The sequence below is a fragment of the Monopterus albus genome, unplaced genomic scaffold (genome assembly GCF_001952655.1).
Source record: "Monopterus albus unplaced genomic scaffold, M_albus_1.0 scaffold153.1, whole genome shotgun sequence".
Classification (NCBI taxonomy): domain Eukaryota; kingdom Metazoa; phylum Chordata; class Actinopteri; order Synbranchiformes; family Synbranchidae; genus Monopterus; species Monopterus albus.
The window spans coordinates 639746-663794 of NW_018128033.1; the positions used below are offsets into that span (position 1 = coordinate 639746).

General features: G+C 39.7%; 1 protein-coding gene across 3 annotated transcripts in view; it reads right to left on the reverse strand.

Moving 5' to 3' along the window:
• The window catches only part of LOC109968553 (partitioning defective 3 homolog B-like), a 175661-nt gene that overhangs the window by 8067 nt on the left and 143545 nt on the right, over positions 1–24049 (reverse strand). For all 3 annotated transcript variants that reach the window (XM_020614899.1, XM_020614898.1, XM_020614900.1), the window contains exon 24: positions 15980–16056. In XM_020614899.1, the coding sequence (XP_020470555.1) occupies positions 15980–16056 (77 nt within the window). The remainder of the gene's footprint in view (positions 1–15979; positions 16057–24049) is intronic.

Below are 24049 nucleotides of genomic sequence, written 5' to 3' on the forward strand. Positions count from 1 at the left end.
TTTTTTTGTTATTGTTGTGTCTCTCACTGTTCACATAAACCTACCATTGAAATTGTAGACTGATCATTTCTTTGTTAGTGGGCAAACTTACAAAATCAGCTGGGGTTCAAATAATTTTTTCCCTGACTGTACAGTATATTATGTGGTTACAGAGCAAAATGATTTATTAGACTGTAGGCTTTTCAATCACTTGGCCAAATTAGGACACGAGATGTTTTTAATCAATTATTTGTAATCTGTAAGGAGAAAATTAGATGAAGCAGAAAAGGCCAGAGGGCCACAAGATAGACGATGAGATGCGTTAAATATGGGAAGAAGAATAAATCTATAAAGAGAGAAGAACAGAGAAGAATACAGTATGTAGTGAAATGTAAAAGGAAACGGGAAATGTGGTGTAAAGAAGGAAATGAGATGAGAACAAGAAGGAGGAGGAAAAAACTACAAGGAAATTTTAATTCCACCTCACTACTATGCTGTTTTAAAACATTTGTGCCCTCCCAGCAGTTATTTATACATTACTATGCTGGGTAGTGCGGCACTGACCAATGAACTTGTGCTTATTGCTTGTTGTGGCCTGCTTAGACGGCTGTGTGATGTATAATCTCTAAAGCAATCTAACAGCGCTACACTGGAATTCAAAATGGAAAAACATCTATGAAATATCAATGATTTATTGTATCTCTAGGAAGACTGGGGTTTAAGTGGTTCAAGCTTGGAATATTGAAATCAAAATGAAAGCTTTAATAGATGATGCACATTTTTAACAGTTTGAGCAAATTTCACTTATGCTTTTAATTCTCCAGCACTGAAAAGATTAGTTGATTAAGTTATTTGTAAGTTATTAATCACCATCCATTTTAATTTTAATAATCAAATCATCATTAAACTCATTTCTATTTGTGCAGTTCAAAATTTGCTGTCCTTCACTGTATTACATTGCAAAAGGAATGTTTTTGGCCTGTAGAATGTTGATTGGATAGAAATAAAATAAGTACATCTCTATTGTATTTTACATACTAAAGGATAATGAAGATAATCTGCTGCAGCCCTAGAATCTTATGAGAGTTTCCATATTGAAAAATGAGTGGAAATCCAGTCGGAATATTTTGGGAATCCACTGCAAATCCGGTGAAAAGTTTGGAATTCTCCCACCATGAACCTAGTCAATACTGCACAGCAGCGGGGGATTATGGGGTAATGAGGAAGGAACCCATTACTTGTTCATGCATGCGCATACCCACACATACATACAGATAAGCATACAATATCAGAACTAAAACACTTATGCAGACAGACACACGCAGAGACCCTAACATTTTGCATATACACCCAAAATTCAACATACACACGTACACACACACTTAGCAGGAGGCAAATTGGCACACAGCTGGAGAGGAGTTAAGACTCAGTGACAAGCTTGTGGTCTGTGTGTGTGTGTGTGTTAAACAGAGACAGAAAGAGAGAAACAGATGTAATGAATGAGAACAAATTTCTGGCACATGCAACAACCAGTTTAACATAATTGAGAGAGATTAATCAAACCAATATGAACGAATTTACAACATTCAAAGCAGAACAGAAATGCCAATGAAAACTCAGTTTGAAATTCACCAGTTTAGGGATGACTTCATCTGTTGCTGTTGGTTGTGCCCAGACTTTCAGGACTCGTGACTCAACTTGGGCTTGAGCACTGATGACTCGGACTGACTGCATTTGAAGCCGGAGAGGAGGACTCAGTTTTTTTTATTTTTGTAATAGCCTGTAATAATTTTGTATAAGATACTGATATTAAAACCTGTTCATTTGCTTCACGTTGTATCCACGGCATTCATTTCCACGCTACCTTTCTATAAATGATTTTTAAATATTAAATTGCCAAGCAATATGGTGATGCAATACACAAGATGTTCCATTAACAGAATATTTTCTGTAATTGACTGAATTTAATTGACTTTTTTTTTTATTAAAGAAGGAAAAATCTGAAGGCTGCCCGTCATTTTGGCCAATTAGAACACAGAGGGTGATCTACACTAACATAAAGTTAGATTATAGGCTACTACAAAGCCCAAATCGTTGCTATGGCATTGATAAACAAGATACGAAAAAAAAAACTTATGCGGTGGGTGAAGGATGACCGAGACCTACTCAATGCATCTCGCTATCTGGGAGCTGACAGCCTGTCGAAGAGCCATGGACCGGAGGCAAGGGAGCAGGTCAGTGGCCACTACGAATCACAGAGGGGTGCAGAAGGCGCCCATACAGTGGATTCCTCCTGGTGAAGCGAGTCAGGATCAGGAAATCTCATGTTCAGAGGAACTTCTAATCACTTCCAGAGAGAAATGTTACCAACTTCAAAACTGCCTGAAGTGGAGCTAGCATGTCCAGTTTCCAGTGCGACGCAAGGTGCAGATTCAGCTTTCAGAACCAAATTTTATTCACCACTAGAAACCTAGTGACAGTCCCCTCTGCAGCAGGCTACAGCAGGTCAGCCGAGTCCAATTCAGTTAGCCTAACTTCTTGTAAATGGATTGTTCAGTTCTGTAAATTTGCAGCTTTCATATTTACTTGTTTATGCACTCTGGCCGTAGAACCTTTTAGTGGCCTTTGCTGTTACTGCCCAAAAAAAATTTGCTTTATGTGGTGTTGACATGAAAAGTGACGGCACATTAGGTTATTTTGTATATGAATTATTTAAAAGAAATGGAAATGAAATGCTAGTAAGTTTCTTATCATTAAAAAAGGGAAATTTAATTGAGGAGTAATAATAAATGATGCCGGAATGTTTATGACCCTGTCCGTCAATGAGAAAGTCTAGCGTGACCTCTGCAATGCACTGTTAGAAAGTTTGGAATATAAACTGATGAGAGCTGTGCCAGCTGTGTTTAAGGTAGACCTTGATGACTCAACTTGGACTTAACTTGGATTATTCTTTGGTGACTCAGATTCAACTAAGACTTGAACACTAGGGACTCGAGACTCAACTCGACACTGTGCACTCAGAGTAGATAGTTTAGACATTTGACAGTATAATGGTACAGATCTCTATTCAGGACAGACAGTAATTGACAGTAACATGAGCCTTTCTAAGTCTCTGATATTCCCTGAGATTTCTGATGGTTTTAGTAGAAAACAAGGAGCTGTTATGTCTGCCACACCTGTCCCTCTCTCTCTCACACACACACACAAACACACACAAGCACATGCACACTTAACTATTTCTAAAAGGGCTGGATACAGCTGTTACACTAGTGGAAACACACACACACAACCATTTATCATCCCAATGTATCTCAGAGAGACACAGATATCTTTAAGAAAGAGAGACAAGACATAGCCCTGTGACACAACACATTAAAAACTCCTGAGAGTCAATGACAGCCGCATCGCAGATGGATTGTCTCAATAAAAGCAAAACACTAAAGCACAAACACAAAAAAAACAATCCTTCAAAATGAGAACAGATGAAAAGTTAAGATGCACGGTGGGGGGGTTGTAGAAGGTGAGAAAAGGAGGTGGGGTGGAAAAGAGTGATATTCAAAGTGAGTGAGAGGAGCGAAGGGAAGAAGAGGAGATAAAGTAGCGCAGCGTTAATTCAGTTATTTTCTTAGAGCCGAGTCCTCACCTTGTTTGGATATCCATTTAAAACTGATTTCAGGTTTGAGATGGGGAACGTACTTCATTTATTCAAATTGCATTTAAGAGTGTCAGATTCTTTGTCAGTGAGAGTCATGATATTTTGACAGTCTGGTAATAAAACAGATTAATAGCTCAAACTGTTCCACAACTGCTGTCATAATGTCATTTGTGAGCCACAGTGAAAGTAGAGCTGCGGTGATGTAACGTCCCTGGAGCTCAACTAACTTTAACCTAGTTTCATTTTCCTAATGTAATACTTTATTATGAAGCTTTAATCACAGAGGCATCACAGTCCAAACAACGAAGCAATAAAATCTTAAGTAAAAAATAATGAAGGGTGGAGAAATAGTTTGTCTTCCATCCAAGGAAGGCAGGAAGGTCTATTTATAGGACTTGTACTTGTTCTTGTCAATTACATTTAATATTTGTTTTGAACTGTTTAGGGAAAAAAAATTAAAGCTTACCATATCATTGTAATATAAATTATAGCACTGAGTTATAAAATGCATTAATAAAAGAAAAACCTCAAAATAATCTGGTGTACACAAAAGAAAAAAGAAACAAAACACTGATCATGGAATTAAAAGTAAGACATGACCAATGTCTGATGGAACTTCATATATGTGGTATAATAGTGAACTCATAAAATGTGGCTTTAAAACATTAAATACATGTCAAGAAAATTAGCTGTTGCTTATTATTATGCACATTTATCCTGCATAGTGCTTCAAAATCCAATTATATCATCTGAAGCTTTGGGGGATCCTGAGATGTAATTATGAAGTTATTGTTTGTTGTTATTCATTACCATGTTTACTAGAGCGAGTCCATACATAGAAATGCAGGTGCCAAGTTAAGTTAATACCCTGTTTAATGTGCACTGTAGCGGTGGCACAGAACAAATATGCAAATAGTTAATTATATATATCACAATGTAGAACTATAATCATAAATCACTGGTTTTCACAGGCAGATAACATTTTCAGGCATCAAGCAGGAGGGTAAGACTTTCACTCTGAGTAGCAGTTGTCTTTATTAGACTAAGTAAAATCCTTCTAAGCTGCTGTGTGAGCACACTGCATAGGTACAGTTTACGGCATCTGGCACTGTCTTAACTGTGAGAAGTGAAAAAACAAACCGTTACCAGAAACAGGTCCCAGTCATTAAGAGTGACACCTGAAGCAGCAGAGAAAGTTTTTTTTGCTGTTTTATTAGGAGAAGCCAGTAAGATGCAAAGCTGTTTTACTACTTATGGTACTAAGTGGTTGCATACTGTTTCTGAAGGTGTGTGTTTGTGGCAGAGATGGTATTCTGTTGGTTCAGCTGTTGGTGTGATTTGTATTGGTGTGTGTGTGTGCGCACGTGTGTGTTAGAGACCCTAAACCTCCTTTGCCTCATGACCTCTTGGAGTCACATGATACTCCATCAATTCCCACCAAACACTTAGAAGCTGGGTGCAAAGGTCAAGCAAGGGTATTATCAAGCAGGATTAAGGGGCATACCACATATATAGACATAACATTCAAACCCTCAGTACCATTTGGTAAAGATAACAACCATTTGGTTGAGGACCAGGTCACTAACAATTCTCTAATGGAAGGCAAGCTAACAGTTTTTATCAGTTTTTATTTTCAAGGATGTCACTGATCTTCTTTTTTTTTTTTTACTACTAAGACCTGTCCTGTCAGTAATGGTTACCACGTAAAGTTTTCCATTCTAGCGGCCACATGTGCAGTTTACAGGGACAAGGGTGGTGAATTTATCATTCACATTTTCTGAAACTGTGAGCCATTGATTGTACTCTGAGGTAAACAAAAGCAGCTGTCAGAGACTAGCACAGGATACTGTTAACACAAAAATGTCAGTTGGAAACGACCCTGTATTATACTACACCTAGTTTTATCACAGGGTTAAAGCCTTCTCAAAATAATAATATATTACAGTGTTATTTTTTATATCATCATTAGATTGAATGCTTATTACTGAAAAACATACTTGGGCCAACAACACAGCAGACCGTCAGATTTATGTTTGAAGCAAACAAGGACTATGCAATGATTTAACAAGGCTGACTTGTTAAGAAGGACAGAACTGCTATTAATCTAAAGATGAATAAAATGACGAGAAGGAAGTCTGGGCTTGTCACCGTTTACACTGAATAAGTTGATGAGGTTTAGTGACTTAGAACAAGAAGGCCGTTAAATGAAATACAAACCTGAAAACCAAGCACACTTGAAACAGTCAACTGGCAAAAAGTTTGAATGGAGGGTTAAGAAAGGATCAGACATTTCACTAGGGATTGTTTTATCAACTTCAGTGAAGAAAGCAATCTTTTGTTTCTTAAACTGCCTGCTAGATTTGTGCATTGGTTTACATGCCAAAGATTTAATTACTCAGGACTATACAGTTGGGGCAAATTAGTGTTAAGATGACTGGACAACAAGGAGTTTACAGGCAAAGAGCAAACCACTAAAGAATAAAATCTTCATCTGTATGCCTTTCAAATAACCAAAGAGAAAAGGACAGAGAGAAGGCAGATGAATATAAAGAGGATAAGAAGTTGGTCTAAACAGAAGACAAAGAGTTGTGACTGCAGAGGGCTGAACCAGACAGGAGATGCACGAGAGGAGGAAAAGACAAGCATGAGGATGAGAACCAGAGAAAGGAAGAAATACAGATTGCCTCTAAACAACAAGGTGCAGAGGAAAAACAGAAGGTTTTCCATAAAGCTAGAGAAGGCATGAAGCTTTGAAGATGATCATGTCAAAAGCCCCTGTTAGGCATGCACTACAACCCTGAACCTATCTAGACATTACTCGGGGGAGCTGTACATGTGTCGGTTGAACGGACATTACCTGGACTTTACCCTGCCCACTCCCTAGAGTAAAGTCTGGGTAATGTCTGTGTGAGCCTGCATGAGAAGACAGTACATCCACCGAGCTAGTGGCCATGTTGATGACGTTTCTATCATGTGACTGGGGCAAAACAGGAAAAATACAAACACCAACAAAAATGTCTAACAGGAGAGATGACAAGACAAATTCAAGGAACGGCAAGAGAAGGGTTGTTTATGATCAAATTACAAATGAGCTACGTGACAGTGCCATGTCCTGTCTCCTGCATGCTCTCCCCAGGTGCAACTCCTTGCATAAACCAAACAGAGTATTTACAGCAGGAGAGATCTGACATGGACCATCTCCTGTTGTGTGCTACATGTGTGAACAACGTCCAGACCTGGTTCTCCGGACACTGTCCAGAGTTCAAGTGTGAAACTGGCTATAGAGAAGACACGAAAAATAAGGTTGAAGAGGAGGACAAGGAGAAGGCAATGAGGTGATGAATGAATGGGGAAAAAGAAAGAAGATAGCTGATTTGAAAGCAAAAAAAAAAAAAACATGGCTGATTAACAGGGCTACAAGTCAGATGGACTGAATCTTCCAGATGGAAGTGAAGCTGAGAAGAAATACATGAAAGAAGAAAGAAAAAAGGAGCAGAACACAAGAAGGGTGGAAGAACAACCACATAACAGAAGGCTTTGGGGACAGACAGAGAAGAAGAGAAGAAGAGAGAAGGCAGGGAAACAAGTGCTGCCCTCCAGAGATTTGGTATGCTGAAGGTCAGCATCTGCTGAGAATAATGGGTCCTACTTTGGTGGAGACGTTACATCACTCTCTAGCCCCTTACACACTGCCTTTTGGAGGTGCGATTGGTGCGCCTTTATTCCATCTAGTTTTCTGTGTGTAAGGCGCAAAGCTGGAACAGCGGGCCATTTTCGCTAAGCCTCTGGTCTGCCTCGGGAGGTATTACCAGAGGTGAAACAACGGGGAGAAGTGCTCTGTGTAGAAAGGGTGAGCTGACAGTACAGGACCAAGTGCTACGTTTTGATGATGTAATATGTGCGCGACACCATCACCAGCATCAAGTCTGCAAACTGCTCCGCCTCGGCTCCTCTCTAAATTACAGGTCAACACATTCCTGATGTCATGAACGTGTTGATTGCAGTTATTACTCATGACATTCACACACATAGCAAGAACCACGCTAAACCAATTTGGTGTGAAGTGAAAAAAATGCTTGAAGAGCCAGCAAAGCCACATCCACACTTATCTCCCACCGTTGTTGTTTTGTTTGTAGACTACTGGCACAAAATTTACATCACGGTTGACGCAGAACAATGTTGCATCTCACTTCTGGTGCGGAATGCCGGCCTGCTGTCTGAATTCACAGGCTGGTCCGCGGTTATACCGCCCTTAGCTTGATCTGTATGCACAGCACAAGGGCGGGATAAAGGCGATCCTTTGGAACGGCAGTAGCGCGGGATCTCAGTGTAAAAACGACTTCTCTCTCTCTCTCACACAGACACACACACACACATGCACGCGGACACACGCTTGTTCATACAGCTCACGTGTGAATGAAAATAAACAACTTTCAGGGGTTCAGTCTTTGTCAATAAAGTTCTGTCAAACATGAATAATCCACTTGGATATCACAAATTACAAAGTGATGAGTCCAGGAAACTTACATCATTACATTCCCTTGTGTATGTAAGTTTGTGTGTATACACATTTGGAAATATGATACAGTATGTGTGTATCAGGGTATGAGTGTGTGAATGTTGATAATACAGAGTTTTTGTATTAAAAAGCACAGCCGAAGAGTTAAGAGGAAACAAGACAGGAAGGGAATGAGCCAAAATGACTTCAAGGGGATGAAAAAGAATAGCAGACAGCAAATGAAAGAGTAAGGTAAGATAAGTACTTAAAGTGAAACATATATATGAGAAAAAGCCAAAGTAAAGAAAAGAGCAAACAAAAACATCTGTGAGAAGAAAAAGAGAAATAGCACTGAAAGAAAAAGAAAATGGGATGAGAAAAGGACAGAGGAGAAACCTATTAGAGGGAGGTGAGAGGAACTGAGGGATGAGGGCCTTCCAGATGGTAGGAGACTGTTGCCTCGGAAACACAGAGAGGGCAGAACAATGGGGATTTGGAGTGGTGTTTCACATCACATCATAATACGGCCGTGCCATTTGGAAACTGAGCAATGTAACTACAGCCAAAAATCACAGAAACTGACAATTTAATGCAGGCAACTTCCAAAAAACTAAATCTGATCCACATTTCAAATGAGAGACAAGCTGACAAACTAAGAAACATGCTTTGCAGTAACACACTGTGGGGGTGAATGCCCTTCAAAACTACTGTCTGTGTCATTTCAACTCTTTTTTTGGGTTCTCACTTTATCTGTCACTTGTTAAACTCCACCCTTAGTGAAGTGTACAAAGCATCTATATCACCTCTTACACAGATTAGAACAGATGATGCACAGATGGCAGGGATCTTATTTTGTTACAAACAGCACTATACAATACAAATATAGTGACAGCAGACAAAGAAGATACAAATTGAGAGGAAGGAAATGTATCTCTAATATTCATTTACATAATTTAAAAGCACCAAGTAAAGAAATGTGAATAATTATCTAAGTAGCATTAGAAAATTGACAACTATTACAATAATGTTTCATTTTTTTGTTAGGTAATATACACTGCTATCACTTTTGACTGTTCTGAAATGCACCTCTGGAAATGGTAACCTAATTAACCTATGTAAAATGGTAAAATACATACAAAAGCTCACTTCAACCATTGTACATATTACAAAAAAGAGCGATAAGAATTGTGCATAAGATGGGGTACAGGGATCACACCAATGTAGCTTTCATACAGTCTAAATTGTTAAAATGTTTTGATTTAGTGGGATATAAGACTGCTGTGTTTATGTATAAAGCCAGGAACAATTTATTACCTGGTGGAATTCAAAAACTATTTAATGAAAGGGAAGGGGGATACAATTTAAGGGGTCAGTTAAATTATAAAATTCATGCTATACGTACAACCAAAAAAAGATTTTGTATTTCCATAAGTGGGGTAAAACTATGGAATAATTTAAGTGTAGACATAAAAAATAGTAATAGAATTGACGAGTTTAAACATAAATATAAAGGTATGTGTCAATCAAGATATATGCAAGAACAGGCTTAATGATTAATTAGATAGAACATTGTGGGTGTGGTGTATGAATGTTAACACTCTGTAATAATTCTACTTGTGTGGTGTAGAAGATAATTATCTGTATAAAATTATGTGTGTTGATATATCAACTGTCTTTACATGCTTGAAAGAATAATAAATTTAAAAAAGTCATGCTAAATGGAGCAAACCATGCTGCTAGCCACATAATCTTTTAGATACTTTGATGTATAAAAACAATAAAGACTGAATAAACATGTTTGCAGTGAACTGGCCACACCTATCTGAGGTACTATTTGAACGGGCCATGTCACTGCATGAAATCATTTACACTAACAAAGACATTTACTTATGGCAGCACCATATTAGACCACTTACAGGCAGTTAGGAGGTTACTTCCTGAAACCTCATGAAATCCATTATTGATGACACCGTATCCCATTTAAATTGTCTCCATTATACCACATCTTGAGCCAATAAGGTTCCCCTCAACAAGATGTAATAGTTTCATGCTGGGGACATTATGCTCTGTGCATGACCATGAGATACAAATCGCTGACAAAATTATGATCCCTCAGTGGCCACTAATTTGATACGTTAAGAATCTGAGTTTTGACACTGTACTTATAAAAGGGAGATGGGAGAAACGTGGCCCACACAGAAACAGTCCTGGATTCCTAAAGAAGGGAGGAACACAAATCCACACAGATCCATGATCTCAGTGTTTGCACCTTAAGAAAACTGATGACTGGTACTATAGCAGCTGCTTAACCTACTGCTACAGTGACTTCAGTTAAACACTGGCAAAAGTTAAATTTTAGTTGGTGAAAGCATGATGTGTATTTGCAGTATCAGTAGTGAATACAGGACACTGGAGCTTAAGGTAAATGTGTACATACATTCACTAACTTGACAACCATACCCTCACTGCTTTATTTTACTGTCAAACTGCTGTCTGAAGTAAGCTGAGCTGCTTCCTGTTTCGACAGATTCATAAATCATCATAACAATTCATGGTGTATTCCAGCTGGTATCAAAGAATTTCATATCAGCTCGGCTTTTTGCACTCACTAATCACGTTGCACGTCATACAGTAAGTAATGGGGAAAAAGAACTTTGCATGCATGCACAACCACATTAAATTATCATTTAACCATCCCATATAACTTGGAGAATTGCTGTGAAAAAAAAATGCTTGTAGCAGCACAGAAACGACAGATGGTCGTTAGGCTGCCAGATGTTAACGTTTCACAGCTGCAACTGTTGAAATGTATGAATCATAGTCCATCTCCTTGTTCTTCAGATAGAAGCACTGTAAATAACAATGAATTATTCCTTAATTTCCCACACATTTAATGACTGATGAACTGATGTAAAGTACAGCTGCGATACCAGTTTTTAACAAAGTCAACTGAAATAAAAAGTGAATTTTACAACTTGTAGTAAACCTCCTTGACTCCACATGAGTTCAGCTCCAGGATACCCCAAAAACACGGTCACCGATTGCAACCTGAAAGAAAAACATCCTCCCTAATCATTCTGAGGTCCAGACATTTGAAAGCATATCATCCTCTCGGCATGCTGTTATCCACTGGTTCTGAAACACATAGTGGGTTTTAACCCAACATTTTAGGGTTTGTGACCAAGATCAAAGCTGGGACCACAACTCTTTAAAGCAGCAACGGGTAAATACATTGGAAACACTAGAAGTAAGAAACAAGATAGGGTCAAGAGAGAGGGAATAAAAGAGGAAGGTGGAGGAGGGGAGGCAGCCTATATGAGAGGCAGGGATCCCCCACATGGCTAACAAACAAGCAGATTTTCGATGAGTCCAGAGAGATGCAGAAAAACAACTGGACAATGGGGTGGTTTGTGTGGCAGTTGTAAAGTGGTCTGGGAAACTCTTAGGCCTGGTTGGGAGGTCTTCTCAAGAGATGGAGGGAGGCAGAGAGAGAGAAAGAGCAGTGGGGGCAGAATGAGAGAAAACAAGACAGCAGAACACGGAGGGAAGGCAAATGCAAAAATACAGCTAAACGGATACTGAGCTCAAAGACAGTACAACATCTGCTTTCTAATTACTAATCACCTAATTATCATTATAATGAGGAAGTGACAGTCCCCCCAGAAACCAGAACGAGAATTCTCATTGGCTCTTATAATCCAATAAGAAGAATAACAAGGATAATGAAAAAGGATGTCTGGCAAATCCAGTGAAGGCTGTTTCAGACAACTGATCACTGTTATCAACAGAAATCCTCGCAGAGCAGATGTATAGTATATTTTTAACCAAGTTCACCTTAGTCCAGTCTTACATGGTCTACACCATGAACAGAAATATGGGCTAATGGAAGAAAAGGGTGCCACTGAACATTAGGAAGACATGTAGGAAGGGGTTTACGTCATGGTTATAACAGTGTCATGTCAACCAATGAAAATCATTTCTTATTGTAGTGGTTAGTGCACTCCCAGTTTGTTCCCCAGTTTTCTTTGTTATTTTTACTGTAGAACATCCTTAGTGTCAGTGCTTCTGTCACTGTCTCACAGTTAACAGTGAAGAGAAGCAGTGTGAAATCTGTCAACCTCTGACCTTATTTTGTTTATATTCCTTTTTTCTTTCTTTTAGATTAGTTTTTAATATGAAGAATAGAATATAAAAGAAAATGTATTCCACTAATGATGCACATAGGGCAACAACCTGCTAATGTTGATCATTTATCGGATCCCAGAGTGAATGAAACTCACACAAACAGTCACATACATCCAATAACAGACAAGCATGCACACAAATCAGACGTACATGTTATTATCCCCAAAACCGTTCCGGTTTAATGTTTCTTTCCAGGTCTGATTCCAGCCAGGAAAGTTTTCTGAATGCCATACAACCTTTTCTTTGTTTCAGGTCTCTCTGCACTCTTGTTCAATGAAATGAAAAGTGTGCAGATTTATTATGTGTTTATATCAGTGAAAGCACATAAATGCAATTTCCAATCGTAGAACAAACCAGTATAAAAATAAGTCTCTAAATGTTTGAAATTCAAACTGGTTGTCACATGGGCGGAGGTACAGGGACACTGTCTTCCTCTCAACCGGGTCCTTTGTTTCAGTATAATAACCGCTGTAAGAAAGTGATATGGATTTGGAAACTGAAGAAAAATGGTGAAATGCACAGTAAAGGTGAGATGGGGAAGATGGGGGGTGAAGAGGATAGAGGTAATTTCATGAAAATGGCAGTAAGACGAAGAGGAGACAATGAGGTGGGTTTGAAGTGAAAGGAAGTGATGATGCCTTCTTGTCTCGTTCCTTTTTTTGTTGCCCATATGCCTGTTTCATGAAAACTCACACACCTCAACTCTTAAGAAAAAAACACTTAAAAAGCATATAGAAATTATTTTCTTTGAGCACAGATCATTAATAAGCTTCATAGTTTCCATATAGATGGGTGACAAATGAAAGAAGAAACCGACAAAGTGTCTCAGTAAGGACCTACTAAAACAGCTTCAGTGCACCTTGGCTTTGACTCTACAAGTCTCTGAGCTCTACTGGAGGGATGAACACCTTTCTTCCACAGATATTCCCTCGTGGTGATTTGATGATAGTGGTGGAGATGCTGTCTAACACGTAGCTCCAAAATGTCCCATAGGTGTTCAACTGGTTTGAGATCTGGTGACTGTGAAGGCCACAGCATATGGTTCATCAGAACATTCAGTGACCCCTCATGCCCTATGGATGGGGGCACTGTCATCCTGGAAGAGGCCACTTGTTTATTGGGGGTTTTCTACTCATTTGTCACCGGTCTGTAGTTATGTTTGAATGTTTATTTTACAAACACACATTATGTTTCAGGATATATACAGTTTCATAAAATAACTCTGATGTTCAAAATCATATTTAATTACTTTTATTGCCTGTGTGGTTTTATGAAGTTGTAACAATATACTGTCAACAGATTTCTTTGTTTCATGCAGCAGCGTTTGCTGGCAGTTTGTTGGGTAAAGTGTTTCTGCTTTAGGCAGGCAAACACCATCCACTGCTGGGTCATGTCTTAATTTTAGAGCCATCAAAGTCTCATCTCACAGTGATAGCACACACACACACACACACACACACACACACACACAGCACATGTGTACCCAGTGCTCCAGTTGTTTACTTTTGAATCTAGCATACAGTACCTGACTAAGCAGTCCTGCTATTTCTGGACTCACTTGGAAATAATATAAACACACATGCACATACACAAGCGCAGTCCCTTCCGCACACACACATACAGGTATACTGTCCTGGAGACACCAGATACACACAGCCCGGCAGCTATTTCTGGGCTACAGGCTAAATAACGTGTTTTCCTAAGGTCAACAGACCTGGATTCCACTTCCAGCCATGATTCCTTTTCTCTAACTGTTCAGATGATGACATGTTTCTTAAGCTGATTGACAGCAGGAGAAAGAAAGCAGACAGAGATGCAGAGGCATGAATAAAGATAAATAAAGACAGAAGGAGGAAGAGATGAGCCCTCTTTCAGACATACAATCTCAAAAAGGGAACTATTTAATTATCTATTTAGGAATAGCTTTTTGGCTTTCACATTAGTGTGTTCATTGTGGAAAACATTCATGATGACTCACTTCAAATATGAGAGGCTGTTGTGGACAGAAGTGCAATGCTCACATAGTCTCTTGGCATCCAATTTCCAGCTACTGAAACACAGAGAAGTCTTTCTGGGAAGTCAAATCTGCTGTTTAGAAGTTACTGCATTTAAAGTACAATATGCAGAAAAAAATCCTATGCAAGAAAGCTGTATTACTGGTGACGTCAATCACACATCAGAAATGACTTAGGGCTCTTTTTAACCCCGAGGCCCACATGTAAAACTGGCACTGTATTTACAGATCACAGTGGATGTTTGAAAGTGGAAACAGAGACACAGTATGTGAGTGTGTGTGTCCAGTTTCCCAAGGCTTTTGAGATACCACAGCCAGACCTCAAAACTATCATCATTGCTCTTACTCCCATCTGCCAAAGTCATCACCCATACACACACACAGACATACTCTCTCTCACACACACATACAGAAGAGGTGTGAAATAAGCAACTCTCACTATTTTAACAGGGGTGGGAACCTGGCTATAAACTTTCTAATGTTCAAAACTTCTGGCAGTCATTCCACTTACTGAGTGTTCAGGGAAAGGATACGTGTCGGACCACATCAAAACAACAGACAAAAGTAAAGGGAAAGACTCATTCGAGAACTGATTAGCCTACTAAAAAACCTGTTTTGTTCTTATGTTGGCCAACATTAGCAATGTTTCATTCTGTCCAGTGACGGGCAATAGGCTAATGCCTGGTGCACAGAGATAACTGAGTGGTTATGCTCCCTGCTTGACTGTCAAACCTGACCAGTGCCGTGTCTTCCAACTGGCCCGCAACCTGGCTTTTCAGTTGTCTAATATACATCTCACTCATAACTGACAAATTACACTTGAAGACAATAGAAATTAAACAATGTGTAACCTATCCAGAAACTAACACCTTCAACTAAACGTTAATGGACAAGTTTAATACCACTGGAAAAATGTTGAGAAATTATTTCAAAATCAGTCTTTAGCTTTAAAAATTTGTCATTGTGGTCTCAGGATGCAAACATGCATTTACAACAGTTAGTTCCTTAAGAGCAACTGAAAGGCGGTGTCTTTGTAACATCAGCTCATTGAATAGCTGATTTGTAAAGCAGAAAACAAGATGTTATACATGCACTAGTGGCAGTAAATCCATGATGAGTTCTTTGCTCTGTAGTAATGTGTACAACATTTGTGGAAGAGTGAGGAGCTTGAAACTGTGTCAAATCTTCTGTAAATAAAGAAAAACTGTTACCAAAATTAAAATGCTTTCATGAATAAATTAGAAACACATGAAATTACAGCCTGTCTACTTTAATACAACATACAAGCTACAGTATAACGCTGATGCTCAAAGTTGAAGACCAAAAAACAACAACATACGACACTCATGACAACTTTGAATGTGCACAAGTCAAAGTAAGTTTGGTGGGGGAGCAGATCTGTAAGTCAGGCATCAGTTTTCAACCCCTGTCTGAGGGTGTGTTCCCCAGAGAGAGGATAAGGTAGGATCCTAACTGAGACCTCAAGAGACACCAAAAAAGAAAAGGCAGATTTAATTAGAGGCTTAGAAGAGAAGAGAAGAGAAGAGAAGAGAAGAGAAGAGAAGAGAAGAGAAGAGAAGAGAAGAGAAAGAATCTGTGACATCTGCACAGGAGGTACAAAGGTAAATGACCTTTGAAGAAAGGGTACCTTGGTAAGGAGGCATACTGACGTTCCACCTCTTCATAACGTGGTGCTAACTGGGGATCTGTCCCTCTGGTTGGCATCTGGTAAAGAGAGACAACAGGTTAGTTTGTGTAAAAACTTAAACCACAGACGTTTTTACGTATATCTTCAAGTTTAACTGTGTCAATTTCTCGGCCTCAGGTATGAATAAACTGCAACACTGTGAGCCTAAGCATGTGCAATGCACACACCTTTCCTTGTGGTAACGTGCGTGTATTTATACGACTATGCATTGTATGGACCAGTTTGTGCTTTATACTATGGGATTGAGGACATTTTGGGAAAGTGAGGGTATTAAAGCTAGTCCTTAGCTTGTGACACCCCCTCAAAGGGCTGTTTGATGGTTAAGACTTGGTTTTAGGGTTAAGGTTACAATTAGGTTTAGTTTAGTTAGACAAGTGTTGGGGTTAGGCATTTAGTTGTGATTGTTAAAGTTAGGGTAAGGGACTGGGGAATCCATTATATCAGTGAATGTCCTCACAAAGATAGCTGTACAGTATGTGTGTGTGTTTACAGGGGTAATTTAGGAGTGACAAAGGCTGGTTATTAGAGACTCAGAGTTTTAGGCTACTGAAGTTTTTAGGGGGTGGAGGGGTCTGCAGCCTAGATTAGGTTTCTTCCAAACAGGATGGAGACATTTTATTACACACACACAAACACAGAGTCAGTTCTCATCTCCATCTTGAGAAAAAAAAATCTTAAGCCAAGTTGCTGACGGTTCAGTCTCTTGTGCTTCCTCTTTTACTCTTCATCTCACTGGTTCTCTAACACTCTCACATCTAGTTTTCTCTTCCTCCACTGATTCCCATTCCTCTCTTTTTCCTTTTATGCACACACAGCTCGCTCCCAGAGATTATCCTGTCCTATTCTGTAGGGAGATTCCAGCTGCCATGGTGCTCCTTAAAGAAGCCGACTAAACCCCAAACATCAACAAGCTCCGTTAGCACACACACACACACACACACACACACAGACATAAAAACATGCATGCTATTTTCTCTGAGACACATTGAACATTGTAAATGAGAGTCATTCTTATATACTGCAGGGTGAGGGAGGGAGATATGATTCAGGTGACTACGAGTCTGCATACAGCACATGGTGCACCCTAATCATAAAAATAATACTTATATGGAGGATTATTCAGTCCCTTCAGGGTTTTTTTTTTAAATAGCTCATCAAATGTATCACACCTTTGCCACTGTTAAATGGAGCTTTTGTGGATAATACACATTTCTATCTGATAAAATTGCACAACACATAACTGCTCCTTAAAGTACATTTTTGTGTCTCTGACAGGACTTTATTCTTGCATTTTGGATCCATAGCTTCTGATAAAAGAAGGGTTTACACCATGTGCCCAGACAGTGGTAAAGGAATGACAGTAGATCCAAACGAACATGCTAAAATCAGGGTGAATTCTATGGGTGTGTCCCATGTGGTGCAGACAGCAGGTTAAAGGTGTTATATTCTCTCCTTGTCTCCAGATAATTTTGTCAGTGGGAAAGGTGCTGAGACTAAGATATTACAGACCACAGCTTTTCTCATCCTCTTGTCTCTGCATTCCATGGCATGATGCCAGGAGGCATATAAAGCAGATTTGCTGGTCCGACTTTCTTTTGAACACCTGTCTTTATAGCTTCAATATCTCAGGTAAAGAGACAGCAGGATATTAGGTTCGCCTAAGAGAGAGGTGGAGTGAAAGAATGAAATGACATTAGATGGAGAAGAGAGGAGAAAAGAGAGGTAGAGTGAATGAGAAGTAAATGAGTTATGGAGCGCAGATGAGGGAGATACGGAGAGGAGGAGGGATATTATGAGGCCATTGAGAAGTGTCAGAGAGAGAGAAGAGATGAGAGGTGAATTATACAACAAGGGAGCGAATGGGGTGAAGATGGAGACAAAGTGGGGGAGGTGAAAAGGACACTACCGACGTGATTTAAACAAGGCGTTAAGGAGGGAACTAGAGATAGCGAGAGGGCTGAGAGATGAGAGGGGGGATGACTGTAACATCTGGACATGACCGAAAGGTGAGAGACACCAGTAAGGGGCTGAAGAAAAGGCAAAGAATCATGTATAGAGGAGTGACTGAAACTGAATGAAAGAGGGAGAAGGATGTCACAGAGACACACAGGAAGGCAGTTGAAAGATAGTTTTGACAGAACTGTCCTTTACAATCAGGGTAGCATTATTCTATGTTTTTCTTATTGTCAAAAAATCCCATTAAAAGACCAAAACCAATAACGCTTTAGTCTCTCATACTGTCTGATTTCTCTACAGTGTCTGTGGCTCTCAAGGAAAGCCCAGTTCATGAAAAACAGGTCACAAATACAAAGTTTCATTTTTACAGAAGGTTCAATAATTTCCTAAAACAGCTGAAAACTGCAAATATTACTGAAATGTGTAAATATTGCATTTGTTGCGGACTACTTTTAGCTGTACTACTACACATTTGATATATTAGTGAGTATTTATGGCAGTGACATGCGGGATTGACTTAAAGCTACTCTACCTAATTTCTTTTCAGCTGATCGAAGGCCTATTGACACTCAAAACAAACTGACACGTCGTTACTCTTTGCCCCTCATGTCCTGTTTACTAGCAACAACGTAAACTACTGATATCTGGTTGCAACAAACTGCACAAAATGCAGCCTCCAGTCCAGTAAAAATCCCAGGTTCCTGCTAATGTGACACAAAGCACTTACATTGCACAGTTCTGCGCTGTATGGGACAGGAAAAGTTGTACCAGACTTTGGCCATGGGAGCAGTACTTGTTGGTTTGATCAGTTTACTGTGGGTTTTGGTCCTTTCATGGGATTTGCTGTCAGTAAAGAAACATATATACAGTAGTATTCCTGCCCTTATTAATTAAAATGCAACAGACTCTAAATTGAGTCTAGACTGTGAGTGAATACACTGTTTGGGGCTCTTCTGCAAGTGTGTGCGTGTCTTTGTGTGTTTCCATACATATGGATCAAGGGCAGATCATAGTGTGATGTCACATGCCAAGAAACACAATCACATGAACATGTAATGAATATGCATGTAGGCATATGAAGTGAGGGAGTGTATTGTGGTCAGAAAAATATCTACCTGATCACTAGTAGTGTTGAGAGAAGGTTTGGAAACAGAGTTAACCAAAGTTAACAAGTAAGCTTGTTCATGAATAACCCTTTCTTCCAGTTAACTCATATATGTGTGAATATACCTCTCTAAGTGCGTGTTAGTGATTAAACGTTCATACAGTTCTGTTTCAGGGTGCAGCAACATTAGTTCGGAGTAAATACAAGAGCTGGGCAGTGTTTGATTTGAAAGGAGCCCGCGATGCACAGCATACAAGTCGGAGAGCAAGAAGCTGTCCTCACATCAAACACGAATTTGTGATGAACACCATGTATGCATATCCAGTATCCAGCTTGTGTGTACATTTTGCACTTTGAAAAACTTTTTTAGCCAGAGTAATAAAGTACACAAAGTTCTACTGAAAGATGCTTACAGCTGAAAATCTGACAATCCGAAAAAAAAAAAAAACCTCTGCCAGAGCTACAACATCCCCCAGATTGTGTATGAGCTGAATGACTCAGAAACAACTCCAGCTGTGTGTGTTAGTCTGTCTGTGGCTGTGTGTGTATGCGTGTAGGAGAGATAGATGTTATTCACAACTGTGACAGGAGTACAGTGCAGGGCAAACACTACAACGGCTTAGCTTGCGTGGGACACACTGTACACAACCTCTTTTTTTTCCACTCACATGAACGCTCGCACACACACACACACACAAACTTATATGCACACACAATAAAAAAAACCTACACTTAAACAAAACATGGATAATCTATCTCTTTCAAGTATTGTACTCATGCACAAACATAAGCTCTCTCTTTCTAGGCACACACACTCACACACACAAAATTTAAACACACTCCTCACTCACAGAAGACTGTGGCAGTAGTGTAGCACACTGGTCGGGGTAATGGTCTAGTGAAAAACCATTTCACGGCACAGCAAGCAGAGGAGAGGCAAGGAGGAGAGCGCGGAAATCAGGCAGAAGAGACTGATACTGGAGGGAAAGGGAGCAGAAACACACACACCCAGACTTACACAGGCACACACACTGTAAGAGGGACTCATCTCTCTGCCTTTCAATAGACCCTTCAATTTACCCATAAAACACACCATCCCATCACCTTTAGCACTGACACGCTCACACAGTCACAGTTTTTCTCTATGTTTCTGTGTTTTCTTTCTTGGCCTATCTCACACACACACACAAGAGTGAGTTTTTTCTTGTTTGTTTGCTTAGTTTTATCTTTATTTTTTTTTAAATTTAATTTAAGCTATTTCAAGGATTTCAAAAGGATTTAGTTTAATATAGAGTATTTGGTAGACACATACTGCCTCAGTGAGACTACTTAGTCCAAATGTAAAGTATCTCATTCTTCTTTTTAATGCTTACACCAGACTCTTTCTTACCTCCCTCTTTCATCCTCTCTTCCTCAATCTTTCCTTTTCCCAAGTCCAAACCGTGTCTTTGCCCTTCATTAACCAACTCTTCTTAAGTGAAATAAAGGGTCCTCTTAATACAGTTAAATCCCAACCCCTACCTCCTACTTAAGATTTAAGATCTCTTTTCTCTCCATAAAAATGATGATGTCTCACTGCACCTTCCTTTCTCCTTTCCATGTATTTCTCACTCATCACCCTGCTCTCTTCTATTTACTCCCATTCCTCTTTTGCTCTTAGTCCACGGGTCTTTCTTTCACTCCCAATGTTCCTTCTCCCTCTGTAAATCAATAGAAAAAGTTTTTGCTTCCTCTCCGTCCTCCCTCCATTGTGCCCCCCCCCCAAACCAGCTTCTCTCCCACCCCAGTAGAAATCGATGGATGAGTAACAGAAGGCTGGTTCTAATCCATATCAGTCATGTCGCTTTGCTCAGCCAGCATTTGGGCTAACTCAATTAAAACACAGCTCTGAAGAGGCTGCAGTTACTGTGGTGTGTGTAAGCATGTTTGTGTGTACTGCTGCCTGTCATACACCTAGTGTAATTCCTAATGTCTGTGTGTGTACACATGTATGCTAGTGTGTATGGTCACCTGAAGAGGTATGCTACAGGAAAGAACAAACAAACAAAATTCCAGAGGTAACGTGCATTTTACACTGGCAACTGTCTATTTAATGACTTTACAGATTATAACTGTGGCTCAAAATATGTGTCAGCCAAATCATGATTGCAATCACCTGTTTACTCTTTGTTTGAAACAGATGATGTCAAGCAAAAAGATAAATTAAAAAAATAAAAGTACATAACTGTTTGTGTGGAAGGGAGTGAGAAAAAAAATATCACGCCTGTCTCCTGTGTGTGAAGTGACCTACGCTTCAGCTAGTCATGCATCAGAGGGTTTTTTTGTAGCAGATGTGGATTTGTAATTTTATCTCCTTCATTTCCTTCCCAAGTTCACATCAAATTTAGTTTATACCCCTCATAACCTGTCTGCCATTCCTGTTCACGAGTTGTGATGCCATCCATTGCCACTCAAGTAGTGAAAAACAAGAAGACGATGTATAACAAGGACATTCAGCCTGAGTTCCTTCACACACTCCATCTGTCTTTGCTCCACTTATAACAATCCACACATACTTCCTTCAGTTCATTGATCCATTCCCTGCACAAGCAGCATCCCAGTCTTTAGCATACTCCATCTATTCATTTAATAATGTACACCATCCATCCATTCATTCATTATTTGTAGAGAGCGCAGTGATTGCAGCTGCTGGTGAAAAGCCATCCATTTTCTCAGACTAATTACTGCAGCCTCTTAACAAAGTAGCACTAAAAGAAAGAGAGCTGACAGGCACACTCAGAAGAACAGGCTAATTGACATTTAAGCACAAGTTCACCTTTGCTTACACTCACAGAAACACACACATTTTAATGATGCCTTTACACAGTTTTATCATTCTCCTTATGAGCCTGTATTTACCACAGACAAGACAATCGCTGTGTCAAAGTCAACTACAGCATGTCTTCTACATCGCTCCAGTTAGATATGCACCAGCATCACAGGCTGACAGCATTTGTAGATGCAAGATAATATTACTTGAACATTCAGGCCAGAACAAATATTTTTTTAAGGAATTACTCTTAGTCTAATACCTTCTTCAATGATCTAAACCATTTCTAGATTTCTGGTTTGTTAAAGGAATATTTTTATCTCATTGGTTTAATCTGTCTAAAATCCAGTGTGCAAAAATGATAATTTACCATTTTATACAGGATTATTGCTTGGCTGGAAGCAGTAACTATCTGGAGTCTCTGCTTGAGCTGAGTTCCCTTGTCAGAGTAAAGCACTAGTGAGTTCTGAAGATTATGTGTCTCTTTCTGCCACTTTTCTCAAAACATAGTCCACTCCCAAGGTTGTTATGATGTGTCAAGTGATCAAAGCTGATACAGCAACCACTCAAATCTACTCAGATCCACTCGGGTAGTGAATACTTTGACACAAAGACTGGAGACATGTGGCAGCAGAACGAGACCCAAACCAATCTGGCTAGACTGAGTAGAAGTTGGACCCAAGCGTGAACCCATGGAGATCTCTGGCTTCAAGGTGGATTTTGTTACCTTTGGATGAAACCAAGCTTGCTACCCTTATAATAAGCTAAGCTAACCATTTCTTGATTGTTTACAAGACACTGTAAAAGCTGTGAAGTTTCAGAATGAGAAATCTCATCACCTGGCAAAGTATTCATAGAGTCATTATTATGGATCAACAATCCCAGTAGACCTTGGTGGAAACACACCGTTTTGGTCACTTTCTGCTACTGGTTTGTAAAATCTCACTCAGCCCTGCTGAAAAGACAAAGGAGTGGGGGTAATAAAGAACAAAAGCAGTAGTGACAAACCGTGAGAGATGCAGAGAAAGAGTGAAACAACAAAATTATTGTGGGCATATCGGCTTATTTGTTTACAACACCAAAGGACCCTCTTCCTGCTAAAATGTCAGCAAAGTACTAGAATAAAGGGCTAGGAATTAAGACTGGAGCACAGTTAAATGTCACAGTGCTGTTGAAGCTCTGGTACAATTAAGACCACAGAAGGTCAATTTCCCCCAAAGCATGCAGCTTAGAGCATTTCCCATGAATACAGCGATTAATACTACTTAATGCAAAGCATATCCTGTTTATTTAGTGTAGGTCTGTGAGGGGATGGAACCGACTGCCTATTAGGTCTGTGTGTGTGTGTTTGTTTGTACGCTTATCAGTACACTGACCTATCAATCAAATTAACTCCTCTTTTTAAAATGGCATTTAAAAGTAATGAAGCAGGTGGCATCCCAGAAAACTTGCAGCAGGCACACAGCAATACACACACACACACACACACACACGCGCACGGAAGTCTGGCTTCTCCAGTTAACATGTTGAAGTGTCCTTGAGCAAGACCCTGGACCCCAAGTTGTTCCTGATGGCTGCCCCAGCAGTGTGTGAGCCTGGTGTGAGTGGAGGTATGAGTGTGTATGAATGTGTGCTTCGTGTTCGCAGAATATGTTGAGTAAAGTGTAAGTCCATTTACATACAGTGTCCACACTCACAGTTCTGCAGTTGGCCTGCTTTGTTTTCAGACCACAAACAAGCTGCACCAAATTCATCTTAACAGTGCCTCTGGTTGTTTATTCCACACCAGAGGGAGTGCAACTGAGAGCGTTTACATCAGTCCAAACTACACAAAATGGGAAAACGCTCTAGAGTTTGTTTGAGCCGGTTGGATACACGGCGCGTGTGAAATAATCTCTGAATGTTTTTCTTTTAGGAGGGACTAACTGTTTTGCCCCAAAATGACAATCGAATTGCCCATATGTGAATGGGTTAACATACTACTGCCACCGCAGCGAGATTAACAACACACAGACACACACAAGCATGACAAATTCTGATCCTGAACAGTGAAATAGAAGCCAGCTGTGCACTTTTCCCAGTTCAATCCAGCTATTTTTGTGTGATCAATATACAGTATATAGTAATATATTTTCAGAAG